Genomic DNA, 27,743 nt, shown 5'->3' with positions numbered 1-27,743 from the left:
AATACAATAGAAAGTAACAATGGAACGCATCTTCCTAAAGGTTACGTGCTAGAGGAACACAGGTTCGGTTCCCAAACATCTCCTCGTGGTCCAGTTTCATTCCATGTCAAGATATCAATCACTTTTTGGAAAACATTCAATCAATCAATCAGATTTATTTATATAGCTCGTTTTAGATGACACAAGCCAAACAAAGTGCTTTACAAAAGGCAGGTAGGGGAACGGACGGATCATACAACATGGATACAACAGCATTTTTTAACATTCAAGGCTTCGATTGAAGTATTCGAACGAAGCTTCGAATGTCTATTAACCCATTCTCTGCCGGAGCTTATATCCATCCTTGTAGCCTCTCTGCCAGCGCTATTTGTCTATGGAGATGTTCACCTTCTTTGCAGGGCTATAACTTTTTAAATTGTATTGCTAAATTGACATTACTATGGCCCATTCAACATCAATTATCTATCGTTCAGGATGTAGGAACGTTTTACTTTTTCATTCACACATTCATACAATAATACGGTCTAGAGTATAAATATGTTTTTATCGTTTTCTGCAGTATTTCATAGAACGTGAGATATAGCCATAAATGCATACATTCGATCATCAAATGCAGTTTGATACCGATCGACGCCAGATTAAAAATGTCAACTGTACACGGTCCTAGACGTTATGACTCATCATGCGCGGATGAACGGAGGGGGGGGGGGGGGGGTCGTTTATAATTCCGTGGCCGACGTTAAATCATTTATGTAGTATGGGTGATATATTGATCAGAGCAGTTTGTATGGATAATAATAAACAAACAGGCTGAAAGTAACATCAGCCTCCTCTTACCGTTGGGCGATCACACTGGCGCAAACAGATCCCAGTTATGTGATGTTGATCTAGGTGATCCAGTTCCGGTTTGTATAATACTAATATACGTCCAAATCATGTTTATTGAGTTATGGCAACGGATCGATATCCACGGTGTCTGGATTGAGTCCCGGGAGCGATAGCGAGTGGCCGGACGGAATAGGGAGACACACCGGCGTCACAATTATCGACATCCGGTTGCAACTCGCCGATCGGCCACCAGGTGGCAGTATTGAAGCGTTGCAGAGTTGAGCGGAGTCCTACAACACCAGCCAAGACTCCGTGGGTGACATATGAATACCATGACGAAAATATGAAATATTGATCTCAAAGACGCCTTACGGCGTCATTGGCAGATTACGCATAGCGGAGAGTGACGTGTTAACACGTCATCGGCGGAGAATGGGTTAAAAAAAATTACTTAAAAAAAGTACATTTATTTTTTATATAAACTAAATCCTCAATTTGAATAAAGTGATTAATCTGATTAAATTAGTATTTTTCTTTTATTAAATCAACTTTCTTTAATGAATATAACTCAGTTTCGTCAACATAAATAATCCAATAAGGGCACGGTTGGTATGAAAGTGATGGTGACGTCTTTTTTTTTTAAAACTTTGGCCATTCCGCTGGCTCTTTTTTGCGTTTATCGCATTTTCTGGTCAAGAATGACCGACAGAAACAGGTTGAATGGGGGTACAGATGGGGGGAAGACACTCTGAGAAAGGCACGGCTGCAGTCCGGGAATCGAACTCGCTAAACCCCAGATCCGTGACGAGCACGGTTGTCCCCGGCGCCGAAATAGCGCTCGAGGTACGCGGTGAGCTACTGGAGCTCCCTGATGGTGACGTCTTATAGTATAATATTCTAATATAAGTGTAGCCTAATCTTTAACTGCAACTGTGAAGAAAACCCCCATTGGTTTAATTAAGCATTACATCACGCGCAGGAGTGGTTTGTGAACAATAAACCATGCCTAGGGGTGGTCGTTAGACCCCCCTAGGCATGGTTTATTGTTCACAAATCACGACTGCAAGTGGTGTAAAGCTTTTATACAACTGCCACATTCATCCAACCTTATTTCTATACAATAAACACACATTAATCGAAGATTTATTGAAAAAAACCATCCGCCAGAAAAAGTAGTTCCCACAACTACAAAAAAGACAATTTGCCTCCATGTGGAAGCAGATCGGAAGTGCATCCAACCAACTAACACATCCAACTGTGTATTATTGGAATGATTGATTGAAAATTTTATTACCAGATACAGAATGGGTACAATACAGTACGGCTCAATACACACAATTGTTAAGGGAATGCAGACCTACTTTCCATAGAACTTCATTCTTAGATGCTTCTATAGAAAGTAGGTAAAACAAATTAAAAAGTTTTCTTTGCCCTATTCTTTTATTTATTTTTTTAAACCTACTGTAGAGGGCCTAAACTTAACCAGTTGGAAACCAAGCGTACAGTAATAAAATTAGCAATCAATCAATCAATCAACTCAATAGGCCATGCTCACTTAGAACAGCGCAGCACCCAGCTCTCTCTCAGTCTGACTATCCCCCGCGTTGCAGGCAGAGAGTGTGTGTGTGTGTGTGTGTGTGTGCGTGTGTGTGTGTGTGTGTGTGGGGTGTGTGTGGCGGTGGGTGGAGACTAGAGCGAGCGCTGACAGTCGAAAGGAAAAAGAAATTGATTTTTTTTTTGAAAATGAATCAATCAATCAATCCGCGATTTTTCTTTTGTTACAGAATGATTCAAGACCCATCAATTACATCATCCAACATTGTTTAAACGACTAAGACATTCGCTGTGACAGAATCGCTTGATATTTAGTCGTTTAGTCGCTATCAACATATCCATTTGTAAAGATTATTGTCCACCTTCTTGTGATCCGGCGGATTGATGTGATGTGATTCGGTTGTGGGCGGGTCCTGGGCCAGCAAGCGTGGACTGATCGCAATACATACGTGTAAATGGACTGTTTCAGCCAATCAGAATCGAGAAATTTGCATGCCGTTGTATAAACAGATTGAATACACACAAAATAAAAATAGAAAAATGTTATTAAAAATAAATTCGAATTATTTTAAATTTTTAATTTATCCTTTATTTATCCAGGAATGTCGGTACAGCCCTACAGACAACAAAATAATAGATTGGGCAAGGTACAGGTCAGGATCAAGGAAACGCTAGAGAATAAAAGGTACGTTTTGAGCCGGGATTTTAAAAGACTCGATGGACTGAGGTAGGGACACTGTTCCACAGCCTGGGGGCTGCAACAGAAAAAGCACATGGCCCCTGGTCTTAAGATTGGCCCTCTGTTCAAGATTCAAGAGTTTGTTCTTTAAGTCGCCCCCGATTGGCCGATCTAAGGGTCCTAGCACAAGAGTAGGGGGTGAGTAGGTCAGAAACGTAGGAAGGGGCTTTGCCATTGAGTGCTTTGTAAATTAAATGAAGAACCTTGAAATTAATCCTATGTCGCACTGGAAGCCAGTGGAGGGAGCCTTGGACAGGGGTGATGCGGTCGCACTGGAAGCCAGTGGAGGGAGCCTTGGACAGGGGTGATGCGGTCGCACTGGAAGCCAGTGGAGGGAGCCTTGGACAGGGGTGATGCGGTCGCACTGGAAGCCAGTGGAGGGAGCCTTGGACAGGGGTGATGCGGTCGCACTGGAAGCCAGTGGAGGGAGCCTTGGACAGGGGTGATGCGGTCGCACTGGAAGCCAGTGGAGGGAGCCTTGGACAGGGGTGATGCGGTCACACTGGAAGCCAGTGGAGGGAGCGTTGGACAGGGGTGATGCGGTCGCACTGGAAGCCAGTGGAGGGAGCCTTGGACGGGGGTGATGTGGTCGCATTTCTTGGCGCCTGTTAGTAATCTGGCCGCAGCAGGCGGGACAGGGCAGAGTCAGTGATGCCTATGTAGAGAGAGTTGCACTTTGCAGTTATATTGTCGTTACCTTTTCATTCTATTGTATTTGATGTGTATTTATATTTAGTATTCTAATGTTATATTGTGTGTTTCCCGGCGCAAACAAGAAATATACTGCTCAGAAGAACACAGTGGCCTTAAATATAATTCTCTCAAGACGTCTCTGATCCATCCATCACAGAGGAGACAGACGGACCACTGACCACCGGTGTGTTTTTAATTAGAACCTCGCCAACAGAACCGTGGGTTTGCAGAAACCAACCAACCAAACAGATACAAATCTGGCCGACATCTCTCCTGTGCCATATTATAACAAACTAAACCAACCCTGGAAATTACAGCTCGTCTAACGGCATCAGTAGTTGGTCAAATGTTGTGATAGAGCCTAGTTTGTGGATAAAACACGTGAATCTTTATATACACACACACACGCTACTTTTTATATGCCTCTCATTTTGCTGTTAAGGAAGGGTTTTAATCTTCACAAACATTGACATTTAGCCTCATCAAAAAATTTGGAAAGTCATCATGACCATGCCGTCATCATGACTTTGATTGACAATGGTTGCGTTTGTATGAACGTCGTGTTACCACGGATACTCGAGCACTCCCTTCGGACTCCTCATAAGACATGTCCCGACAAACGGATACTCATTGAAAAATAATTAAAAACAAACGTCAACACACACTGCCACAAGGAACCGGCGTGACCCGGGCCAGAGACTCCAACACAGTCCTGTATATTTAAGCTCAAGACAGGCCGTGGTATAATGGTTATATAATAATGCTAATTTCATCAAAGTAAATGCAAATAAAACGGGTCCTCCTGGCTGACTGCACGTTAGGGATGGGTAGGTACCGAACCGAACCTAATTAACCCTTTCACTGCCACACGACAGAAGGTCAGCCCTTTACTATCACACAACCGACGGCGATGCTCCATCATTAGCATCATTAGCTCCGCAAATGCGGAGCTAATGATGCTAATGATGGAGCATCGCCGTCGGTTGTGTGATAGTAAAGGGCTAACCTTCTGTATTGTCACAGTGAAAGGGTTAACCGGCTGCCGTGTGGCAGTGAAAGGGTTAAGGGTACCGACCCAATCACGTCGGTACTACAGAGTATAGATTCATGCGAGATCCGCCGGTGCCACATTTCGGTAAAAAAAAAATTAAAATAATAAGTCCGATGACGTCAGCGCTTCGCTTACTGCGGAACGAAACCTATTAACACTTTGAGTGCCAGCCACGACATATGTCGTTAGTTCATGCCCCCCCGTTGAGTGCCGACGACGATAATTGTCATTTTTTTTTTTAGCGATCTGAATTCATATTTCATCAACCGAGTCTCCCGTTGGTACAGCAGCCCCTCTAGGAGCTCCGATGGGAAAATACCGCCCCCTATCGTCTATCCCTGTGTAACTGCAGGCCATTCGATTACACTGGTGGATCTGTGGGGGGGGGAGCCTACTGGCTCCACTATGCTGGCGAGGGATCTGATGAAGAGGGAAGTGATCGAGAGATGGAAAGCAGCCTGGAATATATATTTACAGCAGCCAATAATCAATCAATAAACGCGATCGATATTTGGAATGGCGATCAGGAATTGGAATAATCTTTTTGGAGAACATCTGATCTAAGGTAAGGAGTCTATGTTACCAGTTTTAGGATAATCAGAGCTGTTTTCACTGAGATAACAGCGTGTCCCGTATGTGTATATGTGTGTGTGTGTGTGTGCTGTTGAGGAAATAAGAGAATCGATTTTTCAGCCCGCCTCTATAGCGTGCATAAGTACACATATACTATCGATAATCTATCGTTTATTTGAAAACGATTCATAAATAGGCCGACAAATGACAACGTGTCTAGTGTATTCGAGAATATTCCAATAAATGCTGTTTATGAGGGAATCTTTCCATTTTCCTGAAGTTTGACAAAACGATAGCTTTTCGAAATGCTATAAAAAGGATATGAACCGATTAAAAAAACAATCCGTTTCGACAAAGTTGACTGCAAACAAGTCATTGATAAGCGACGGGCAGATTAGACACATAGCCATAATTTAAAACATAGATTATGCGTTTTTAACGCTATCATTGAAGTGGGTGGCGGCATTCAACAGGGTTTTCAATGTTAAATGGCCGGCACTGAAAGTGTTAAGTGTGCCGCAGGTTCACGTTAACGTTCACGCGCACAATACACACTTACCTAGGATTTGACTTGATTCAACAACAAAGCAGTCAGGGCAATAGGAAGCCGAAAACGGTCGCAAGTGTTGTTACACTTTACAAAGCTAGATGCAGACAACGCTCGCTGTAATATTATATAGTATAGTATATATTAACAAATTGTTCTAAATAAATAATAATAAATTATCTGATGTTACCGGTATCAATTCACAGGTACCAGTTCAAATGTGAAAGGTACCAAACCCTACTGCACGTGGCGTGTGAAATGGGCTACACTAGCTAGCTTGTTTATTTTTAGCTCTGCTAAGCGGGAGAAGAGCAGTGACCGGTGGTTACAGGGCTCTACAGTGCGACCATATTACTCGCATTTGCCCCTAATAATATGTGTGCGCGAACCGGAAAAATCAATTACTCGCAGTGTGCGAGTGAAGATTACAACCTCAGTCGTACTTTTTTCTCTACGCTGTGAATCGTTCAAAAACTACAAGTCCCACATTGCACTCAAGCCAACGGTCCAATCACAGTAGAGTGACGTGACTGGTTTCAAGGAAAATAAAGAAAATTACCAATCGGAAGCTCTCATTTGCTTTTTTACTTCCGGACAGTCCGCCATTGCCCTAAGCGAGACTTTTCCGAGACGCGTTATTTTTTTTCGTAGGCGCAGTTTGCGGAGACGCTCTCTGATTGGCCACTGACGTTTCTGGTCATGTGACATGTGCGCCCAATCGCGTGACGAGCTGTGTCTTTGCCCATTTCCGCCCCGAACAGCATGCAAACTACCTAACGCCTAGTTTATCACTGGTTAAGCTTAGGCTCTTTCGAAGTTGGTTAAGGTTAGAGTTTGGAATCAGGGCTGGTGTTCTATCGCCCTGCTCGAGTAGGGTCGAGCTGCAGACTCGGAGCCTCGAGGTCCAGATTGGTACTTCCGACCGCCACAGGACTTCCGACCGCCACAGGACTAATGCGGAAGTATCTCGAAGTACGTCTGACGTACCTCGAATTACGTCTGACGTTTCTCTTCATAAAATAATATAAAATCAGCAGCATGGGGAGGGCCGGGGGGAGGGGAGGTACAGGTAGTAGAAGACATAGAGGTACAGGTCACATAATTATAGTACAGTGGAGAAGTAAAAATGGAATAAAAAGGCAGTGTAAACAATATACAATATTATTAACTCTAATAATAACACGCCTCGCGGGCTCATTATAATACGAGTCACATAATTATAGTACAGTGGAGAAGTAAAAATGGAATAAAAAGGCAGTGTAAACAATATACAATATTATTAACTCTAATAATAACACGCCTCGCGGGCTCATTATAATACGAGAGCCGTGGGTCTGCATTGTATAGAGCGGATCCCCCGGCCGTATTCAAGCGCTGGAGCGCTTTGCGATGGATTAAACTGTATTAATATAGTAGTAATAATAGTAGTTGGCTAGTTGCGCGCTTCTGGCCACCTCCCGCAGTGCGCGCATACACACATACTGTCTGTAGCTATACAGTACGTGCAAAATTAATTGTCAAGAGCCTCATCTCATCTGGCTCTGCAAATAGATCTAGAGTCTGAATATCATATAATAGCCTGCTGATGATATCATCTCTCTCTCGAGTCAAATCCATTCTGAGAACTTGTCTGTCAAGACAAGCTGGATGTAGCCAATTACTTAAACATTTTCTTCACAAACATAGCCACAACACTGGTAAACAAACTACCCTCCCACTCAGGGCTTTATGGGGTAGAACACATAGTAGCTTACTACAAAAACCTAGGGGTCCGCAAGGACGACTTCAAGCTGGAAATGGTAACAACAGATGAGGTACTCAATAAACTGAGCGCCCTCCAACCTAACAAGGCCACTGGCCATGACAACATCCCCTCCAAATTCCTCAGAGACTCAGCAGCCGCCATCACCCCAATCATCACACACATAATAAACCTCTCCATAAAACAGGGACACGTCCCCAAGGACTTCAAAATTGCGAGGGTGACCCCTCTGCACAAAAAGGGCAGCAAATTAGACCCAGGCAACTACCGCCCTGTTTCTATTCTCACCTCCATCTCGAAAGTCATGGAAAAAATAGTCTACGAACAGGTCGAAAAGTACCTAGCGGAAAAAAATCTAATCTACGAATTCCAATCTGGCTTCAGAACATCCCACTCCACTGACACATGCCTTCTCTATTTGAATGACCACATCAAACAAGAGGTGGACGCAGGCAAATACTGCGGCATGGTCATGCTGGACCTACAAAAGGCCTTTGACACGGTCAATCACTCCATTCTGATTGACAAGCTAAAAGCAATTGGTTTTGATAGTCTATCAGTGAGCTGGATGCAATCCTACCTTGAGGGGAGGGAACAGATGGTGGAGGTAAACGGTACCCTATCCCCCCCTCTCACAGTGAGCTGTGGTGTTCCACAAGGAAGCATACTAGGACCGCTACTGTTCCTAATTTATGCAAATGACATGTCGTCAGCTTGTGACTGCAACTTGTTCCTGTTTGCGGACGACTCAGCCCTGCTGGTCTCTGACAAGAACAAGTTACAGGTTGAAAAAACCCTCAGCTCGGAACTAGGCAGAATCTGCATATGGCTCGCTGATAACAAACTATCATTACACATGGGCAAAACAGAGTCCATTCTCTTCGGTTCAAATAACAAACTCAGCAAGACCGACGGCTTCTCAGTTACAGTGGGTGACAATATTGTCACAAGGAAAGATGAAATTACCTACCTGGGTTCCATCCTAGAGGCTAATCTCTCCTGTGACAAAATGGCATCCAATGTAATAAAAAAAGTCAACCAACGAACTCGATTCTTGTACCGGATCTCCTCTCTGGTAACCAAGAATACCCTGAAGACTCTGGCAGGAGCACTCATTCAGGGGTACTACGACTATGCTTGCACCTCATGGTACCAAAGCACCTCAAAGGCGCTAAAAACAAAATTACAAACATCTCAAAACAAACTGGTCAGACTACTGCTTGACCTTACTCCTAGAACCCACCTCACCCCTGCCCACTTTGACAACCTGGGATGGCTTAGAGTAGATGACAGAGTACAGCAACTTGCAATGGGCCTGGTCTACAAGATACACTACACGACCAAGGTACCCATGTACATGTCAAAATACTTCCCAAAGGTCAGTGAATACCACGATCACAACACCAGAGGGAGCTCCACAAATCATGTTAAACCCAGATTCGGCTCAAATAAGGGACTAAACACGTTTCGCAATTATGCCACATCAATGTGGAACGCCCTACCCAAAGCTGTAAAGGAATGTGGATCACTACCCACTTTCAAAACCTCTCTCAAGAGACACCTACGGGAGACTGCAATTCAACACTGGCCCCTGTAAATATCCTAACCCAACCCCCTCCAATGTACAGTCATTTACCTAGTATGGTTTTGTCAATAGTCCAATGTACAATTTTGTTTGTTTGTACAGAGTCTCCCCCCCTCAATGTACAGTTTTGCTTGTTTATACAGTGTGCCCCCCCCCCCCCCCCCAACCACCTCCAATGTAAATTACCCAGTATGGTTGTCAATATCCCAGTGTACCCAACCCCCCCCACCCAACCTCCTCCAATGTACAGTTTCTACGTCAAATGTATATACTCCCTTTTCTTGACTCCTTCTGTATCACAAACAGTACTGTATTTGCAAATCTGGTATGTCATAAATGTATAGATGTAGCAGTACTGACTATCTGTATGTCATGTATGTCATATATGTCCTGATGAATTGAAAATGGGGGACCCTGATGTAAACAAGACGAAAGTCTTTCTCTGGTCTGCATCCCCTTAACAATTGTGTGTATTGAGCTGTACTGTATTGTACCCATTCTGCAATCTGTTAATAAAGTTTTCAATCAATCAATCAATCAATGCAGTGCCCGCGACGAGGGTCTTGATTGATTGATTGATTGATTGATTGAAAATTGTATTAACAGATCATGCTGGACCTACAAAAGGCCTTTGACACTGTCAATCACTCCATTCTTGATTGAACATTTTATTAACAGATTGCAGAATGGGTACAGTACAGTACAGCTCAATACACACAATTGTTAAGGGGATGCAGACCAGAGAAAGACTTTCGCCTTGGGGGGGGGGGGGGGGGTCGGGTAGGAGGGGTGGGGGACACTGTACAACTGTACAAGCAAAACTGTACATTGGAATATTGACAAAACCATACTTGGTCATTTACTGTACATTGGAGGGGGTTGGGTTACAACACAGGAGCAGAGTATAAACAACAGTACAGGAATGAGAAACAGTACTGTACTGTTGTTTATACTCTGCTCCTGTGTTGTAACCCAACCCCCTCCAATGTACAGTAAATGACCAAGTATGGTTGAATATTCCAATGTACAGTTTTGCTTGTACAGTTGTACAGTGTCCCCCCCCCCCCCCCCCCCCACCAACCACCTCCAATGTACAGTCCCCCCCCCCCCCCACCTATACCCAACCTCCTCCAATGTACAGTTTCTACGTAAAATGTATATACTCTCTTTTCTGGACTCTTTTTGTATCACAAACAATACTGTATTTGCAAATCTGGTATGTCATATATGTCCTGATGAATTGAAAATGGGGGACCCTGATGTAAACAAGACGAAAGTCTTTCTCTGGTCTGCATCCCCTTAACAATTGTGTGTATTGAGCTGTACTGTACTGTACCCATTCTGCAATCTGTTAATAAAATGTTCAATCAAGAATGGAGTGATTGGCAGTGTCAAAGGCCTTTTGTAGGTCCAGCATGATCTGTTAATACAATTTTCAATCAATCAATCAATCAATCAATCAATCAATCAAGACCCTCGTCGCGGGCACTGCATTCCGTTCTCAGAATGGATTTGACTCGAGAGAGAGATCATCAGCAGGCTATTATATGATATTCAGACTCTAGATCTATTTGCAGAGCCAGATGAGATGAGGCTCTTGACAATTAATTTTGCACGTACTGTATAGCTACAGACAGTATGTGTGTATGCGCGCACTGCGGGAGGTGGCCAGAAGCGCGCAACTAGCCAACTACTATTATTACTACTATATTAATACAGTTTGATCCATCGCAAAGCGCTCCAGCGCTTGAATACGGCCGGGGGATCCGCTCTATACAATGCAGACCCACGGCTCTCGTATTATAATGAGCCCGCGAGGCGTGTTATTATTAGAGTTAATAATATTGTATATTGTTTACACTGCCTTTTTATTCCATTTTTACTTCTCCACTGTACTATAATTATGTGACTCGTATTATAATGAGCCCGCGAGGCGTGTTATTATTAGAGTTAATAATATTGTATATTGTTTACACTGCCTTTTTATTCCATTTTTACTTCTCCACTGTACTATAATTATGTGACCTGTACCTCTATGTCTTCTACTACCTGTACCTCCCCTCCCCCCGGCCCTCCCCATGCTGCTGATTTTATATTATTTTATGAAGAGAAACGTCAGACGTAATTCGAGGTACGTCAGACGTAATTCGAGGTACGTCAGACGTACTTCGAGATACTTCCGCATTAGTCCTGTGGCGGTCGGAAGTCCTGTGGCGGTCGGAAGTACCAATCTGGACCTCGAGGCTCCGAGTCTGCAGCTGGACCCTATTGCCCTGCTCTAATGCCCCTTTTCCACTGCATGGTACCTACTCGACTCTACTCTACTCAGCATTTTCTGTTTTCCATTACCAAAGTACCTGGTACCAGGTACTTTTTTAGTCCCTGCTCTGTCGAGGTACCAAGCGGGTAGAAGTGGTACCAGAAAAGTCGCGTGAAACACTGCAGACCGCTGGTCAGAAGAGAGACGAGTCACTCGTTGGAGCATCCTGCACAAGAACAGAAAGCCGCCATCTTTATTTAGCCTCGCGTAGGATTTCATTATGTTTGCAGCAGGGACAAGTGCAATAAACAAAAAAAGATAGTCACTGTGTATTCTGCCTAATTTATTGATGAAACAAAACCGACATCAACACAATTTGCCACCGAGCGGAGAGTTTAGTCTCACAAAAAGATAGCTGATTTGTTAAGCTTGTTGTGCTTAGGTGCTAATGTGCTAAGCTAGCGTTTTAGCATGGCTATCGTACATAGCGTGATCAATATAACTCACTATTGATTGTTTGTACTAGTAACGTTAATGCTAGTAGAATAGACACGACGTGAGGTAATCACCATCCATTTTAAACCGGTTATTACCTAATGCTAACATTAGCAGATAGACGAGAGGTAACGAAAGCTTGTTGTTAGCCTAATGCTAACGTTAACGTTAGCAGATACACGAGAGCCTAGGTAACGTTCAAGCTTGTAGAACAGACACAATGAGAGGTAGCGTTAGCAGAATAGACACAACGAGTCTGGTTAATGTTGTTATTGATTGATTGATTGATTGAAAACTGTGTTTTACTCTGGCTTGTGCCAAGCCCTCACGGACATAGCTATACTGGAGCTCTCATGCTGTACACCAGCGGCCCCGCCTCCCCACACGGAGACAAACTGAGTACTTAGTACCTGCAGCTGCAGTGGAAAAGGAACCAAGTACCAGGTACCTAAAGCGAGTAGGGTAGAGTCGAGTAGGTACCATGCAATGGAAAAGAGGCATAAGACAAACTCTAACCTTAACCAACTTCGAAAGAGTGCCTAAGCTTAACCGGTGAAATAAACAGGCGTCACACGATTGGGCGCACATGTCACATGACCAGAAACATCAGTGGCCAATCAGAGAGCGTCTCCGCAAACTGCGGCTACGGAAAAAAATAACGCTTCCGAGACAGTAACATTGTTAACTTATTCTAGTCCTAGATTTATCGATAGCAATAGTACCATACTTTTCGCACTATAAGCCGCACCTGACCGCAGCAGCTAAATTGAATGATGTGTACATATATAAGCCGCACTGGACTATAAGCCACAGGTGTTTTAATGTTTAATTACCATATGTAATTAGCATTGGGACACAATACTGTCGGACAAATAACAAGAATTAACTCATTTACAAGTTGTATTAAGTTTAGCAAATAAGGGAACAGATAAATAACATTTCAATGCAGTCAAAAAAGCAATATTTAGATTTTTACATTTTCGGGTTTGGTCACGTCGAGTCACATATAAGCCGCACCGTTATATAAGCCGCAGGGTCGAAAAATGGGGGGAAAAGCCGCGGCTTATAGTCCGAAAAGTACGGTAATACAACGTTAATGCAACCAAAGGAATGCCTTGCTTTGTTAATCATAACGGTGATGCAGTAGCATATGTCGTTGTGTTGGCTGTAATGGACATGAGAATAGCAACACTGTGTACACATTAAAATTGCGATTATAATCGATTCTAACATTTTCAAATCGATGCAGTTGAATTTTCCCCTTAGGATCGATGCATTGCGATGCATTGTTACACCCCTACACCAAAGTCACTGGCCCACTGTGTGCGTGTGTGTATGTGTGTGTGCTAACTTGGCTAGCGTTATCAACAGCAGAGGTGGGTGAAAGCGGTGTGACGTAATTGACAGAATCGACTGTCAATCAATGGTCTACCTGACACGCAAACTCATAAACAATGTTTCTGTACTGGAGGTGTACAGTATTTCAATAGGCAACCCTGAAAGGATTATTATTCTAGAAGAGCAACACTAGCCAAAATATAGGCATTGTATGCATAAAAGGGGCAAAAGCTAAAGTTAAGTGACTGTTACTTTTGTAGCAGTAGTTCAATGTCACTGCCTTTTTTATTAGGCCTAGTTGTTGGCCTACAACTTTGCCACAGTAGGCAACTAGGCATTAATCACGTAATAGTTCAAATGTCTGTGTCCCATTCCCGTTTGCACACGCAGATACACACACACAGTGGGCCAGTGGTATGTGCTATTGCACAGATGTGTCCCGTTTGCACACGCACGCACAGTACAAATATATTTATTTATATTAAAAAAAAAAAAAAAAAAAAAAAAAAAAAAAAAACGGTTGAAATATTTTCACTGTGCTCCTAAATATTTTCACTGTGCTCCTAAATATTTTTGTGTGCTCCTAAATTTTTTCATTTAGGAGCACATGTGCTCCTTGGGAAAAAGGTTAGCGTAGAGCCCTGGGTTACAGCGGGGATAGTATCCGTATGACGACCTGCGGATTCCTCCTGAGCAACGTCAAAAGGATTCCGCCCCCCTTCTTGACAAAAGAAGCCACTCAACACAGTCATCATGTCTCGCCTCGACCGCTTGCTTGCTGGTCCACTGACCGCCGCCACCAAGCCACTCATTCAGAAATCAGAACACAGCGGCCGCCTGATCTCCACACATTACCCCCCTCCTCAGAGAGCTGCATTTTTTTATTTCAATATTTTTTAATCTCATTCATTCCATAAGAATGTATAATACACATTTACAGATTTTTTTTTTTTTTATATGGACCATTTGCATGTTCTTGGTATCTGATTCTAGGGACATCTATGGATCTCAGGGAATGTATTCCCAGTGTCAGAAATACTGTGTCTGTTACTAGGCTTGAGTAAATTGTAATGAACCAAATGAGAATACAATTATTTTTTTTTTATCTTTGACTGAATAACACCATGCTCAAATTGACCAGACCTGAAAAATCTAAGCAAATGAATAAATGGAAGATGATTAAACAGAAGGTTTTGTAGGTATACAGTACTGAATTCTGCCATCCGGACACATGCCATTTGAAATATGATTATAGAATATAGAATATCAGGCCTAAAATGGTTATGCGATTAAAATGCGATTAATTAATTACAAATCCTGTAATTAATTAGATACAAAAATGTAATCGCCTGACAGCACTAATTAGAATGTACATACATTACATAGGAAATGTGAATCCCGGACAATTTCTTTTATCTTATTATTATAATTATTCTTAGGCTTATTTTATTCTTAGGCAATCTTTTGTTATTCTTATTCATGATTTGTTTGTCTGCCTAAATGTTTACTGTGAGCGATTTGTAGTGCCAAATTTCCCTCGGGATGATTAAAGTATTTAAAGTATAAAGTATTGCAGCACCCCAGTCTCAGCACTGTTCGATGAACATCGCTACTCGGCTGAAAGAGTTGTACCCTACCTGCCGACTTGCCGCACAGAACTTACAGTAAGTCGCTTTGGATAAAAGCGATTGGCTAAATGACTAAATGTAAATGTTATGACAAACCATAGCAGCTGCTAACTTAGCGTAGGAAGCTCCTCATACAGAGTCCGAGCTGTTCGGAGCACTATGTTCCCCCCCATTTCTAAGAAACGTTCTTCCCATCAAGATTAGGCCCCATGTTCCTTCAGGCCTACACTCCCACTACACACAGGTATGGCCTAATTGCACCCCCCCCACTCCCCTATGCCGTGCCCAGCCGATTCCACCAGCAAAGCACTTGGCTAACGTTACACAAAGAAACGGTTTCAGTTGTGTAGCAGCTAATGCTAGATCTTCAGCCAGTTTAGTGATCTTTTTTTTAATAACTCTCTCTGAGCCAGCGAGACTAAAGCCACTGCCCGTCAGCCTTTGATGATGCTGCTTTTACTCTGTCGTGACAATGTTCTACATTTAGTATGTGTCAAAATTTCCCTCGGGATAATAAAAGTATTTCTATTCTATTCTATTCTATGCAGGCTTTTTTGTTTACATTCAGAAGGCAATTCTTCCTCTGGCGATATGCGCCGCTCAGTCCACTCTCTCCAGGTGGGCCACTCTCTCCAGGTGGGCCACCACAGAGAGCGTCTAGCTGATCCACTCTCTCCAGGTGGGCCACTCTCTCCAGGTGGGCCACCACAGAGGTCTAGCGTCTAGCTGGCATGTCTTCAGACGTGGAGCGATACCCAATTGTGCAAAAAGGAATTAAGACGTTATAGTCGCTGTATATGGTCCGATATACCACAGCCAGGGACCAATAAGCTTACTCTATTTGAGCTACCCGTTTTATAAATATCGTTAGCATTTAAAAACAGACGCGAGGTCTAAGCGGTCCTGGGAGCGGTACGCCGGGACTGGAATAGCGCTTTTCTCCACAACAGCTATTAAATGTACTTTATTAATAGCGTGTCATGAAGCTATGTGTAAAAAGAGAGGAGACATCTGCAGAGGTCCGTCTTAACAGAGTTAACAGAGGGGAAAGAAGTCACAGCAAACCAGTGACAATAACCCTGACAGCTGCCAGTCACAGCAAACCAGTGACAATAACCCTGACAGCTGCCAGTCACAGCAAACCAGTGACAATAACCCTGACAGCTGCCAGTCACAGCAAACCAGTGGCAATAACCCCGACAGCTGCCAGTCACAGCAAACCAGTGGCAATAACCCCGACAGCTGCCAGTCACAGCAAACCAGTGACAATAACCCCGACAGCTGCCAGTCACAGCAAACCAGTGGCAATAACCCTGACAGCTGCCAGTCACAGCAAACCAGTGGCAATAACCCTGACAGCTGCCAGTCACAGCAAACCAGTGGCAATAACCCTGACAGCTGCCAGTCACAGCAAACCAGTGGCAATAACCATGACAGCTGCCAGTTACAGCAAACCAGTGGCAATAACCCTGACAGCTGCCAGTCACAGCAAACCAGTGGCAATAACCCTGACAGCTGCCAGTCACAGCAAACCAGTGGCAATAACCCTGACAGCTGCCAGTCACAGCAAACCAGTGGCAATAACCCTGACAGCTGCCAGTCACAGCAAACCAGTGGCAATAACCCCGACAGCTGCCAGTCACAGCAAACCAGTGGCAATAACCCCGACAGCTGCCAGTCACAGCAAACCAGTGGCAATAACCCTGACAGCTGCCAGTCACAGCAAACCAGTGACAATAACCCTGACAGCTGCCAGTCACAGCAAACCAGTGGCAATAACCCTGACAGCTGCCAGTCACAGCAAACCAGTGGCAATAACCATGACAGCTCCCAGTCACACTTACATTTGGTCGTATGGATGACGGTTACCAGTGTGATGGTTTGGTCAAAATGTAATCGTCATGGAATATTTAATGGTCCGATTGTGTGCGGCTGTGGATGGCGGTACAATTTGAGGTAGCATTCAGTTTTGAGTGACTAAAGATGTATATGTATATATATACATCCCTTTTACATATCTGTAGATACTATATCTATATCTGTACATATCCCTTAACTACTCTTACTAGTTACGCTGCCGGCCAGTATGACTTACTACTACCATAATAATAATAATAATTCATTTATTTTGTATAGCGCTTTTCAAAGACCCAAAGTCGCTGACAATAGGCAAAAAAGAAACAAAGAAAACAAAGAAACATAGAACCACAGGGAAACGGAGGACAATAAGAATACACAGGAACATAATACCACGAGTAATGGATAACAAATACGGGAGTGAGTAGGGGAGACAGTCGGGAGGAGAGTAAGGGAAAACCAAGGGGGGTGGGAGGGGGCAGGAGAGGAGAGAACGTGGGGCAGGGGGAAATGGTGGCGAGTTGGAGGAGGGTGGTTATGGGTAGGGAAGGTTGAATGCTTGGGAGAACAGGTTGGTTTTGAGTCTGGATTTGAAGGTGGAGAGTGAGGGAGAGTCTCTGCCGGTCTGAGGGAGGAGGGTGTTCCAGAGTCGGGGTGCAGCTCGTGAGAATGCCCGGTCACCAAAACCTTTGAGTTTGGATGACGGGACAGTGAGGGAAAGAGTGGAAGAGGACCGGAGGGAACGGGTGGGGCGGTAGGGGAGAAGGAGGTCAGTCGGGGGGGGGGGGGGGGGGGGGCAGGCTATGGAGGGCTTAGTGTCTTCATACCTGTATCACTGTACATATTAATAATACAACTCTATCTGATTAGCACCATTACTCAGTAGTACAAATGTATACATTTTATATCCAGTTTAACCACCTGTACATTGTATATTACTATTGCACTTTACCGTTACATTTGCACTCTGGTTGGATGGCAAACTTATTTTTGTTGTACTGTACTTGTGGTGTATGATGACAATACATTTGAATCTAATCTAACACTGTTGTACATTAGAAATAAAAACAAGTGCACGTTGACATTATTTGGCCAATAGGAAGTCACATGGGAAGCAGCGTAAATGTGTTTATATAGAAACCACTACTTTGCACATTCTGTTGCCAAACATTTGGAGGCGGTGAAATATCGACTTGAAGTGTTAAGGCTACAGAGGACTGTAGTCGCACAACAACATGTCTTCCATCGTCTGCCCGTTCTCATAAGGTGTTTATTTATTTAAACTCGAGGGACACTGGAGGTTTCCCTCATTTACAGTGACTTCGAGTATACAACTAAAATAGATAGAACAACACAAAGATATTTTGTACTATAAAATCAAGTTAAAATAAAATAACCGGAAACAAGAAACGGCTCTCCCGGCTGCAATTCAGTCCCATGTGACAACCTTACAATTATGCCATTTTCAAATCTAAAATGGCAAAAAAAAAAAGGGGGGGGGGGCATATTTAGTGTTTATGGTACAATCTATTGACTACACTTCCTCATGAGCACAGAGACACGAGATGCCATGTGATCACAATGTAGGTCGACATGTTTTGAATAAGAGGCTACGCAATATACTGCAGATTAACACCGACCTCAGTCGCTCTCAAAACAAACAAAAGCGGTAATTCAATCTCTAGACGTTGAATGTGTTTGATATCAATGGTTGACAAAAAAAAAGGGGGGGGGGGGGAAGACTGTGATGTCACAGTTGGGTGTGAGGGTTATTTCTTCTTCTTCTTCTTCTTCTTCTTCTTCTTAGTCTTTATACTTGCAGCAGGAAGGAGCTGAACACCTCAGAAAAACACACGTCACTCTTTCGTGTGCCTAACGACGAAGACTTTAAACGCTGCACGCTCTGATCGGATGCCGTTACCTCTATGTCTTGGATGATCTTGGGATAAAGGGAGTGGTAGTAGGAGTTGGGCGGGACTTCTGTAGTGCGGTTCTTGAACAGATACTTCTCCCTGAAAAAAGGATGACAGGCGGGAAAAGCAACCAATGAGAAGCAGATTGCTTACGACCAGACAATTAAGAATAATCAAACAAACAATCTTTCCAACAGCCCCGCAAAGATGTACCCTCTCAATATTATGTGTGCATGTGTGATTTTGAAAGTACAGTACAACATGGAGAAGAATATGCTTACAGTGGGAGCAAAGATATGTATGAGGACAAACCCCTCCCCCTTGTGGCAGAAACGAATGCTTTGTGTCCTGAAATGTCCTCAAACCACACTGAACCTCAGGGACATGTGGATCTTACTCTCATTGTTTTATCAATGGGTAGATTTAACTAAAAACAGTTTGAACAATATATTGAATTCATATTGACATTGCAACATAACGGAACACAACACCCACATTGCAAAGACTGAGAGGTCTCTATATTACACAAAGAGAATGGTCATCACCGGGAATTCCAATTGCAGCATAATTCTTGTCCACAAATGGACAAATTGATCCTGCTCACTACTTTTAAGGACTCATATGGCAGAGTTGTTTACACACACATGCAACTGTCACCCAGCCTGTTAACTGTACTTTGTCTGTTCTGCTTCATGTATTACATACCTTGTCATTGTATTTGGTTGGTTTGTTTGATGCATGTTTTAATTATTTCCCTTACGTCAGTCTCTTTTCTGTTTTATATAAAAAAAAAAACGTGTCCCCTTTCCCCGTTACCCTTCTAGATACCCTTTTGTCCTCTCGCCAGGCCGTCATTGCAAATATGAATTTGTTCTTAATTGACCTGCCTGGTTAAAAAACACCCCGACTCTGGGTAGGGATATCCTCTTTCATTGGTCGATGTTGACCACTCCCCTGATCCTTAGACCACGCCCCCTTAGGCCACACCCCCTTAGTGTATCTCTTGAACCGTTTGTCGTAGAGACTTGTGGGTTGTGCCATTGGACTCGGTAGGGATATCCTCTTTCATTGGCCGATGTTGACCATGCCCCCTTAGGCCACACCCCCTTAGTGTATCTGTTTGTTTGAAGTGCAGGAACTTTGGAGTTGGTGCTCGACGTTCTGAATGGTCAAGTACTCGCAGCATCTCATTTCAACTGGCATTTAAAAAGTTTTTTTTTATTGAGATGCACTAAAAACATTTCCTTTTTTTTTTGGATCAACTTTTTCTCCCGTTTTCTATTTTTCTCCCGTCCCAATTTCGTATCGTCCAATTCTACCCTCCCCTCTCTCGAACGCTGTTAGGCCATGCCTCCCACAGGCCGGCTGCAATGTGGACGAAGCCTTACATCACGTGTCCCCTCCGGTACTCGAGGAAGCAGCCGTCGCATCTTTTCACCTTTTCTCTCAGCGGCGGGGGTCTGCGTTTGGAGGGCACGCCGCCCCCGTTGCTTCCTGATTCTGCTGCGCAGTCGCACCAACCGACCTGTAGGAGTCGCTGTTCACAACGTCCGATCCCCACCCACCAGCTTCCCACCCCCTAACACTGCCAATTGTATTAGTATGAACGACCAGCCAAGCCGGAAGCAACGCCGAGAGCTGGGCTCGAACCCAGCATCTCCTGCATTAGTGGCGAGCGCCTTGCCCACTGTGCCACTTAGCCGCCCCACTAAAAACATTTCGCTATCAATATCGTGCTGTCGGAACAGTCCTTTGTAGGTTAAATATATTAAACGCAACATTTATCGTCCATTTCGCCAATGTCATCCGCTTTCAACCAGGAAATGCGTATTATAAACTGATAAATCCAGTGATCTATGCACGAAAGAATTCTTTTTTCCAGCCCATCTTAGTTACAACAAGACTGTATAAAGCTAAGCGGGTGACATGTTCGCAGGTTTAAGTATTTAAAGATCGCCTGGGATTAAAGCAACAATTATATTTTCTTATTACATGGCGTTTTAACATTCGCCGAAATGCTTGATTGTGATTGGTCAATAGCCCCAGACAAAATAATTCACCGCTGCCATGGGCAACAGAGCAATAATCACCGGTGATACGGGTAACTAGCGCTATTGACCAATCACAATCAAGCATTTAGATCGCAGTCACGAAAGCTAAGCTCAGCATATGCACAGCTGCACTCATCAGTGCAATCAAACCACAGACCTGCCGGCGATAATAATAATAACTTTATTTGGGCTGACAGCGGAGCCACAGAACAACTGCGTCTGCATTTGATCTCGTCTTGTCGATGGTGTAAAATGAATTAGGTATATTGTTAGTAAGTTAGCCATGTAATAAGCGGGATAATGTATAGCTATACTCGGTCATCATCGCAAAATAATTGACCTTCACTACGTTTAGAACACCTCGGCGAGGCGCCTCGGTGTTCTAAACTCCGTGTCGGTCAATTATTTTGCGACAATGACCTCGTAGCACTAACTATACATTATCCCTTACATATAACAGGCTGACGGACTCACCGGTAGAGCCGTTGCGCCGCCGCTAACCCTTCGATAAGCTTTGTGGTCCGGGCATAAATGTGTCCATAAATCCATTTAGTTAGATCCAACACTGTCTGAATGTATCGTGCGATTATACATATCCGACAACGAACTATTAGCGCAATCCTGTCTCTCGAGTCGCTGCGTCCTGCTGCCATTATTCCTCGCCAATGACTCTGCTTGGCGCGGCAGGAAAGAAAATGCCATTTTTCATCATATTTGACGCCTCTGATTGGCTCAATTTAGTTTCAATCTGTATACATCTACAAATCATATTATACTTTTTTGAAGTGCAGGAACTTTGGGGTTGGTGCTTGACGAAGTTTGTAGGTTAAATATTTAACACAACATTTATCGTCCATTTCGCCAATGTCATCCGCTTTCAACCAGGAAATGCGTATTATAAACTAATAAATCCAGTGATCTATGCACAAAAGAGATTTTTTTTCAGCACATCTTAGTTACAACAAGACTGTATAAAGCTAAGCGGGTGACATGTTCGCAGGTTTAAGTATTTAAAGATCACCATTACTAGGCAACTCAGGGGGGGAGAGAGAGAAGATCAATAATCAATAAGCCCCGTTTGGAAATACAAGTCATCTGGGAGTTGTGAGTGCATCGAGCGGTCTTGTTGCACACTACTGTTTAATGCGAGGACCGATATATGGCAAAAGATTGCGTAGGGAACATTGGTCTGTTCATTTAACCGTGACCATACAAAAGATCTGATCAGAGCAAAACCCGTCCTTCCGTGTTCTAGTGGGACAATGGAATGCCTCGAGTCCCTTTTCACGCACCAGCGGACACATTTTCTTAATCTTGGCGGGTCTTTACACCGCAGCGGAACGATGGCCTGAAGTACAGCGAAATGTAGTCCGTGGGACTAAAAGTTCAGGGTGATTTCGGTCGAAAACGGGGGCTATTTCGGGACTACCTTTTTTTACAGAACTTCAATGTTAATTCGACCCACTGTCGCCTGCAACCTGTGGTTAGGTAAAGTTAGAAAGATATTCACAGATTCGAAGTTCCGCGATCAATAAGTCATAAGGGAAATGTTTTTAAAACACAAAGGACGCCTCTTTCCTAGCGTAGTAAGGTAGACAACGAGCTACAACCTTATTTTCACCCAAACGAGCCGTCCTCGGAGCTGTACATTTAATATTGATCTCTATGTGCAGTCAGCTGTGAGGCGAGTGCGCAGGGACCGTCTAAAAAGTGCAACAGTACAAAAAGATTCAATAACTTCACTGTCATACAGTGTGGTGTCCCCAAAATCACTTCACACATCAATAGTCTCCTGTTGGTTATACTACACCACTTCGATTTGAAAAAGAAAATGCTTTTTCATAATTCTGGGGATTTTTTTATGGGGGGAAATATTCAATGCCTTCACTTTGAGGTCCCCTAACAAGTCTTTGAGGTCCCTAACCATGTCTTTCAGATCAAATTGTCAAACTAGGCGTTGCAGATCAAATATGACTGAAGATCCAGCATTATCATATCAAACTTACCGTTAGAAATGTTGTCAGAAACATATTTTAGGTTCAACTTAAGGTTAAAAAAAAAAAAAAAAAAAAAAGTCTATAATCAAGTCACCATGTCAAGAAAAACTTAAAAAAAAAAAATGAAAACTAGTTTTAAGCAAATAATCTACCAATGAAGTAAGCAAATTTAGCTTGGCAGGATTTCTTGAAACAAGTATAAAAAAAATATATTTTTTAAATAAACAAGAACGGGATATCAGAAATTGTATTCTGTGTTTACTGCAGAGTGGAGGGACTGTCTGGGAGACTAAATGTTACTGACCACTATATCAGTGATGGCTGTCGGAATGTAGAGCTATTCAATGTAGAGCTTATTTTAACAAAAAGATACCACTTGGCGAAGAAACAGCATTATTTTTTCCCAGTGTAATCGCAGTTAACAGACAGTTTGAAGTTGCTGAAGTGACAAAGGGTGAGAGACATAATTACATCTCTCAATATTATCATTTTATTCCCCAGTCTTAACCTTGCTATTATTTTACTTATTTTTTTACTTTTATCTCTACACCCCACTATCCGCTGGGTGCATACTATGACCTTTATCATGTTTTGTAACAGATTACAGAAATTCAAGAAGCTTATTGGAACGTTACATTCCAATATGATGTTTATTAATATATCTGGATTATTCTATGCCACTTTATGCTTTGCTCTTGCCGCTTGTTTTACACTGATTTTATGTCTTATTTCTTACGGATGTAAAGCACTTTGAACTGCAATCCCCTGTATGAAAGGTGCTATACAAAAAAAGTGTATTATTATTATTGAATGAATGAAAACTTTTATTTAAAATAGACCCCACAGCTACATTGGACCAGCCACAGTGGACAGACCAGATGTGCTGTTTGCGTGTTTATAGTTTAAGTGCTAGTTTTCAACACCAGTCCATTGAAGCTTTTCTAAAAGATAGAATAAAATAAACAGTATAATACAGAATTAAAAATCACAAATCAGAACAAATGGTTACCAGAACAAGAGTCCATGATCAAAACAACAAAACCAGTCCACGTCTACATACTGTATTGCGAGCGTGTCGCGCTGCTTTGATTTCAGCCATACTTTGAGTCACTTTAAAGTGTTCCTACGCGTGTGGCCACTCACCACTGGTGTCTCTCGGACAGGCCCTTCCAGAGGGGGTCGGTGCGGACCATGCGTTCAATGAGCTTCTTCCACAGCATGCCTTCGGAGATGACCCGCTGCCACTCCTTACACACCAGCTCTGCCGAGCACAGCGAGCGTGCGTCCAGGAAGGACAGGATATTCTCTGCTATGTGGTCCAGGCCCTGGGCTGTGGGGGCGCAGCAGAATCCATTAACTGATTGATCATCCGTCACAAGCAGGTTAATGGTACAGTAGAGGTTGCACTATGTTGTAAAATACAATATAAAATAGTGTCTGAATATACCTAACCTGCATATATAACCCTTATATACATCTACTTATAAGCCTGGATATAACCCATATAACTCTGTATGATAGCATGTACAATAATGTTTATATATATATATATATATATATATATATATATATATATACACATACATACACACACACACATCCGTCTGTCCATACCTGCATATAATCCTCGTCCTAAACCTGCATACATCTGTAGATACTATATCTATATCTGTACATATCCCTTACCTCTTACTAGTTACGCTGCTGGCCAGTATGACTTACTACCATAGTGTCTTTATCACTGTACATATATTAATACTACAACTCTGTACATACATCGGATTAGTACTCAGTAGTAGTCATTATGTATATAACTAGTTTAATCACCTGTACATTATATATAAATATATATATATACATTTTTTTGTATCCATTTCTGGTGCTTGTTATATTCTTTTTGTCGTCTTTTTGTTTGTTATCTTCTGGGGAGGCAGGCTGGCCTGGAGGAGAGGAGGGTGTGTTCCAGCTGTGAGCTGGTGACTAAAGGGTGGCTGGTATTACATCTACGGTCCAGGGGGAGCTGCACTGCAGGCGACCTCTGACCTCTCTGATGACATGCACATGTGTGGGGGACTGTGTGTAACTAGGAGGGGGATAGGCGAAAAGACACATTTCAATTGCCTTGTTTACATTGACAATAAAACAATCTTCTTTTTGGGCATGTATCACTTCCCATTGTTGTGTTGTATGTCTACGTCTCGTCTATGGCGTTTGTTGGTTGATCCCCTTTGAACAGCCCGTCTGAGGTGTCTCTCCTCCACGCCGCCTGTGGTGCTTTTTTTCTCTTCTATTACTAGGTTTTTTAGTGAGTCGTTCCTTATCTTCATTGTACAAGTCGAGAAGGCTCGGGCTATACAAATACATTCGATTTGATTCTGTTCTGGTAATCTGGAGGTTCCCGGTTTGATTCCCGCTCCTCCCGGGCAGTGTGTCGAAGTGTCCTTAAGCAAGATCTTTATAAAGCGCTTTCAAATTTGTTCCTCACATTTTACCCATTCACTCACACACCGAAGGCGGAGGCAACCATGCAAGGTGCCAACCTGCTCATCGGGAGCAATTAAGGGTTAAGTGTCTTGCTCAGGGACACATCGACACGCTGCCCGGGAGGAGCGGGAATCGAACCGGGAACCTCCGGATTGCCAGACGACTGCTCTACCTCCCGAGCCACTGAAAAGTAGGGCTGTCACTTTAAACAAAAAATCGAATTCAAAATTCGTTGCAGAATTGTAGACAAGTTCGAATTAACTTTCAGTGAAAAAAAAAATAATAAAAAAAAGGCAGCTATTTTCAAAGTTTTGGCTACTTTCTTTTTTTACCATGGTATGTTTGGTATCATTCTTTTCAGCACAGTCTCACCTATTATGACCTGACCGTTTTTCTTAATTTTTTATATATATATAATAATATTATTATAATACAAAATAATTACCTCAAATTCGAATTTCCCCCTTCAAATTCGAATCTCGTGTTTTTATGTAGATTCGAAATTTTATTAAATTAAAAAAATAATGTGACAACCCTATGACTGAACAGTTACACGGGGAACACGTCCCGGGGCTCACCTGGCAGCGCGGTGATGAAGTCCCTCTGCAGCATGGGCTTGAGGTAGGAGTTGATGTGCCCGTGCTGGTAGTGGCACATGCGGGAGATCAGGTGCTCCACGAACTCCACCTGGTCTGCCTCCGACCACTGGTCGAACAGGCCGACGCAGTGCTCCTTCTCCTTCTCATAGTTGCCCTCCGACGGACGCTTGCGGGACCCCGTCACCGGACCGTTGGTAATCTGCAAGAAGGGGATGGAAGGATATGGTCATCAAGAGACAATACGTGCTGCACTGCTGCTAGGGATATACTCCTGCCGGTCCCTTGACCAAGGCACTGGCATTACAACTGGAGTTGGTCCCTTGACCAAGGCACTGGCATTACAACTGGAGTTAGTCCCTTGACCAAGGTACTGGTCATTACAACTGGAGTTGGTCCCTTGACCAAGGTACTGGTCATTACAACTGGAGTTGGTCTCTTGACCAAGGTACTGGCATTACAACTGGAGTTAGTCCCTTGACCAAGGTACTGGTCATTACAACTGGAGTTGGTCCCTTGACCAAGGTACTGGTCATTACAACTGGAGTTGGTCTCTTGACCAAGGTACTGGCATTACAACTGGAGTTGGTCTCTTGACCAAGGTACTGGTCATTACAACTGGAGTTGGTCTCTTGACCAAGGTACTGGTCATTACAACTGGAGTTGGTCTCTTGACCAAGGCACTGGTCATTACAACTAGAGTTGGTCTCTTGACCAAGGCACTGGTCATTACAACTGGAGTTGGTCTCTTGACCAAGGCACTGGTCATTACAACTGGAGTTGGTCTCTTGACCAAGGTACTGGCATTACAACTGGAGTTGGTCTCTTGACCAAGGCACTGGCATTACAACTGGAGTTGGTCTCTTGACCAAGGTACTGGTCATTACAACTGGAGTTGGTCTCTTGACCAAGGTACTGTCATTACAACTGGAGTTGGTCTCTTGACCAAGGCACTGGCATTACAACTGGAGTTGGTCTCTTGACCAAGGTACTGGCATTACAACTGGAGTCGGTCCCTTGACCAAGGCACTGGCATTACAACTGGAGTTGGTCTCTTGACCAAGGTACTGGCATTACAACTGGAGTTGGTCTCTTGACCAAGGTACTGGTCATTACAACTGGAGTTGGTCCCTTGACCAAGGTACTGGTCATTACAACTGGAGTTGGTATCTTGACCAAGGTACTGGCATTACAACTGGAGTTGGTCTCTTGACCAAGGTACTGGCATTACAACTGGAGTTGGTCCCTTGACCAAGGTACTGGTCATTACAACTGGAGTTGGTATCTTGACCAAGGTACTGGCATTACAACTGGAGTTGGTCTCTTGACCAAGGTACTGGCATTACAACTGGAGTTGGTATCTTGACCAAGGTACTGGCATTACAACTGGAGTTGGTATCTTGACCAAGGTACTGGCATTACAACTGGAGTTAGTCTCTTGACCAAGGTACTGGCACAACTGGAGTTGGTCTCTTGACCAAGGTACTGGCATTACAACTGGAGTTGGTCTCTTGACCAAGGTACTGGCATTACAACTGGAGTTGGTATCTTGACCAAGGTACTGGCATTACAACTGGAGTTGGTATCTTGACCAAGGTACTGGCATTACAACTGGAGTTGGTATCTTGACCAAGGTACTGGCATTACAACTGGAGTTAGTCTCTTGACCAAGGTACTGGCACAACTGGAGTTGGTCTCTTGACCAAGGTACTGGCATTACAACTGGAGTTGGTCTCTTGACCAAGGTACTGGCATTACAACTGGAGTTGGTCTCTTGACCAAGGTACTGGTC

General features: G+C 43.4%; 1 protein-coding gene across 1 annotated transcript in view; it reads right to left on the bottom strand.

Annotated features, from left to right (window-relative positions):
- LOC311243209 (F-box and WD repeat domain-containing 11-B-like) overlaps window positions 1-27,743 on the bottom strand; it is a gene marked incomplete at its 5' end in the record, with an annotated part of 130,725 nt that overhangs the window by 54,792 nt on the left and 48,190 nt on the right. Inside the window, 3 exon segments of the mRNA XM_084332341.1 lie at window positions 18,832-18,922; window positions 24,015-24,201; window positions 25,934-26,153. Coding sequence (XP_084188467.1) covers window positions 18,832-18,922; window positions 24,015-24,201; window positions 25,934-26,153 — 498 coding nt within the window.

This window comes from Notolepis coatsorum, assembly GCF_963971535.1.
Source record: "Notolepis coatsorum genome assembly, chromosome: 16".
Lineage (NCBI taxonomy): Eukaryota > Metazoa > Chordata > Actinopteri > Aulopiformes > Paralepididae > Notolepis > Notolepis coatsorum.
Note: the sequence above shows the minus strand (reverse complement) of the source record. Positions and strands in the feature narration are given on the sequence as shown.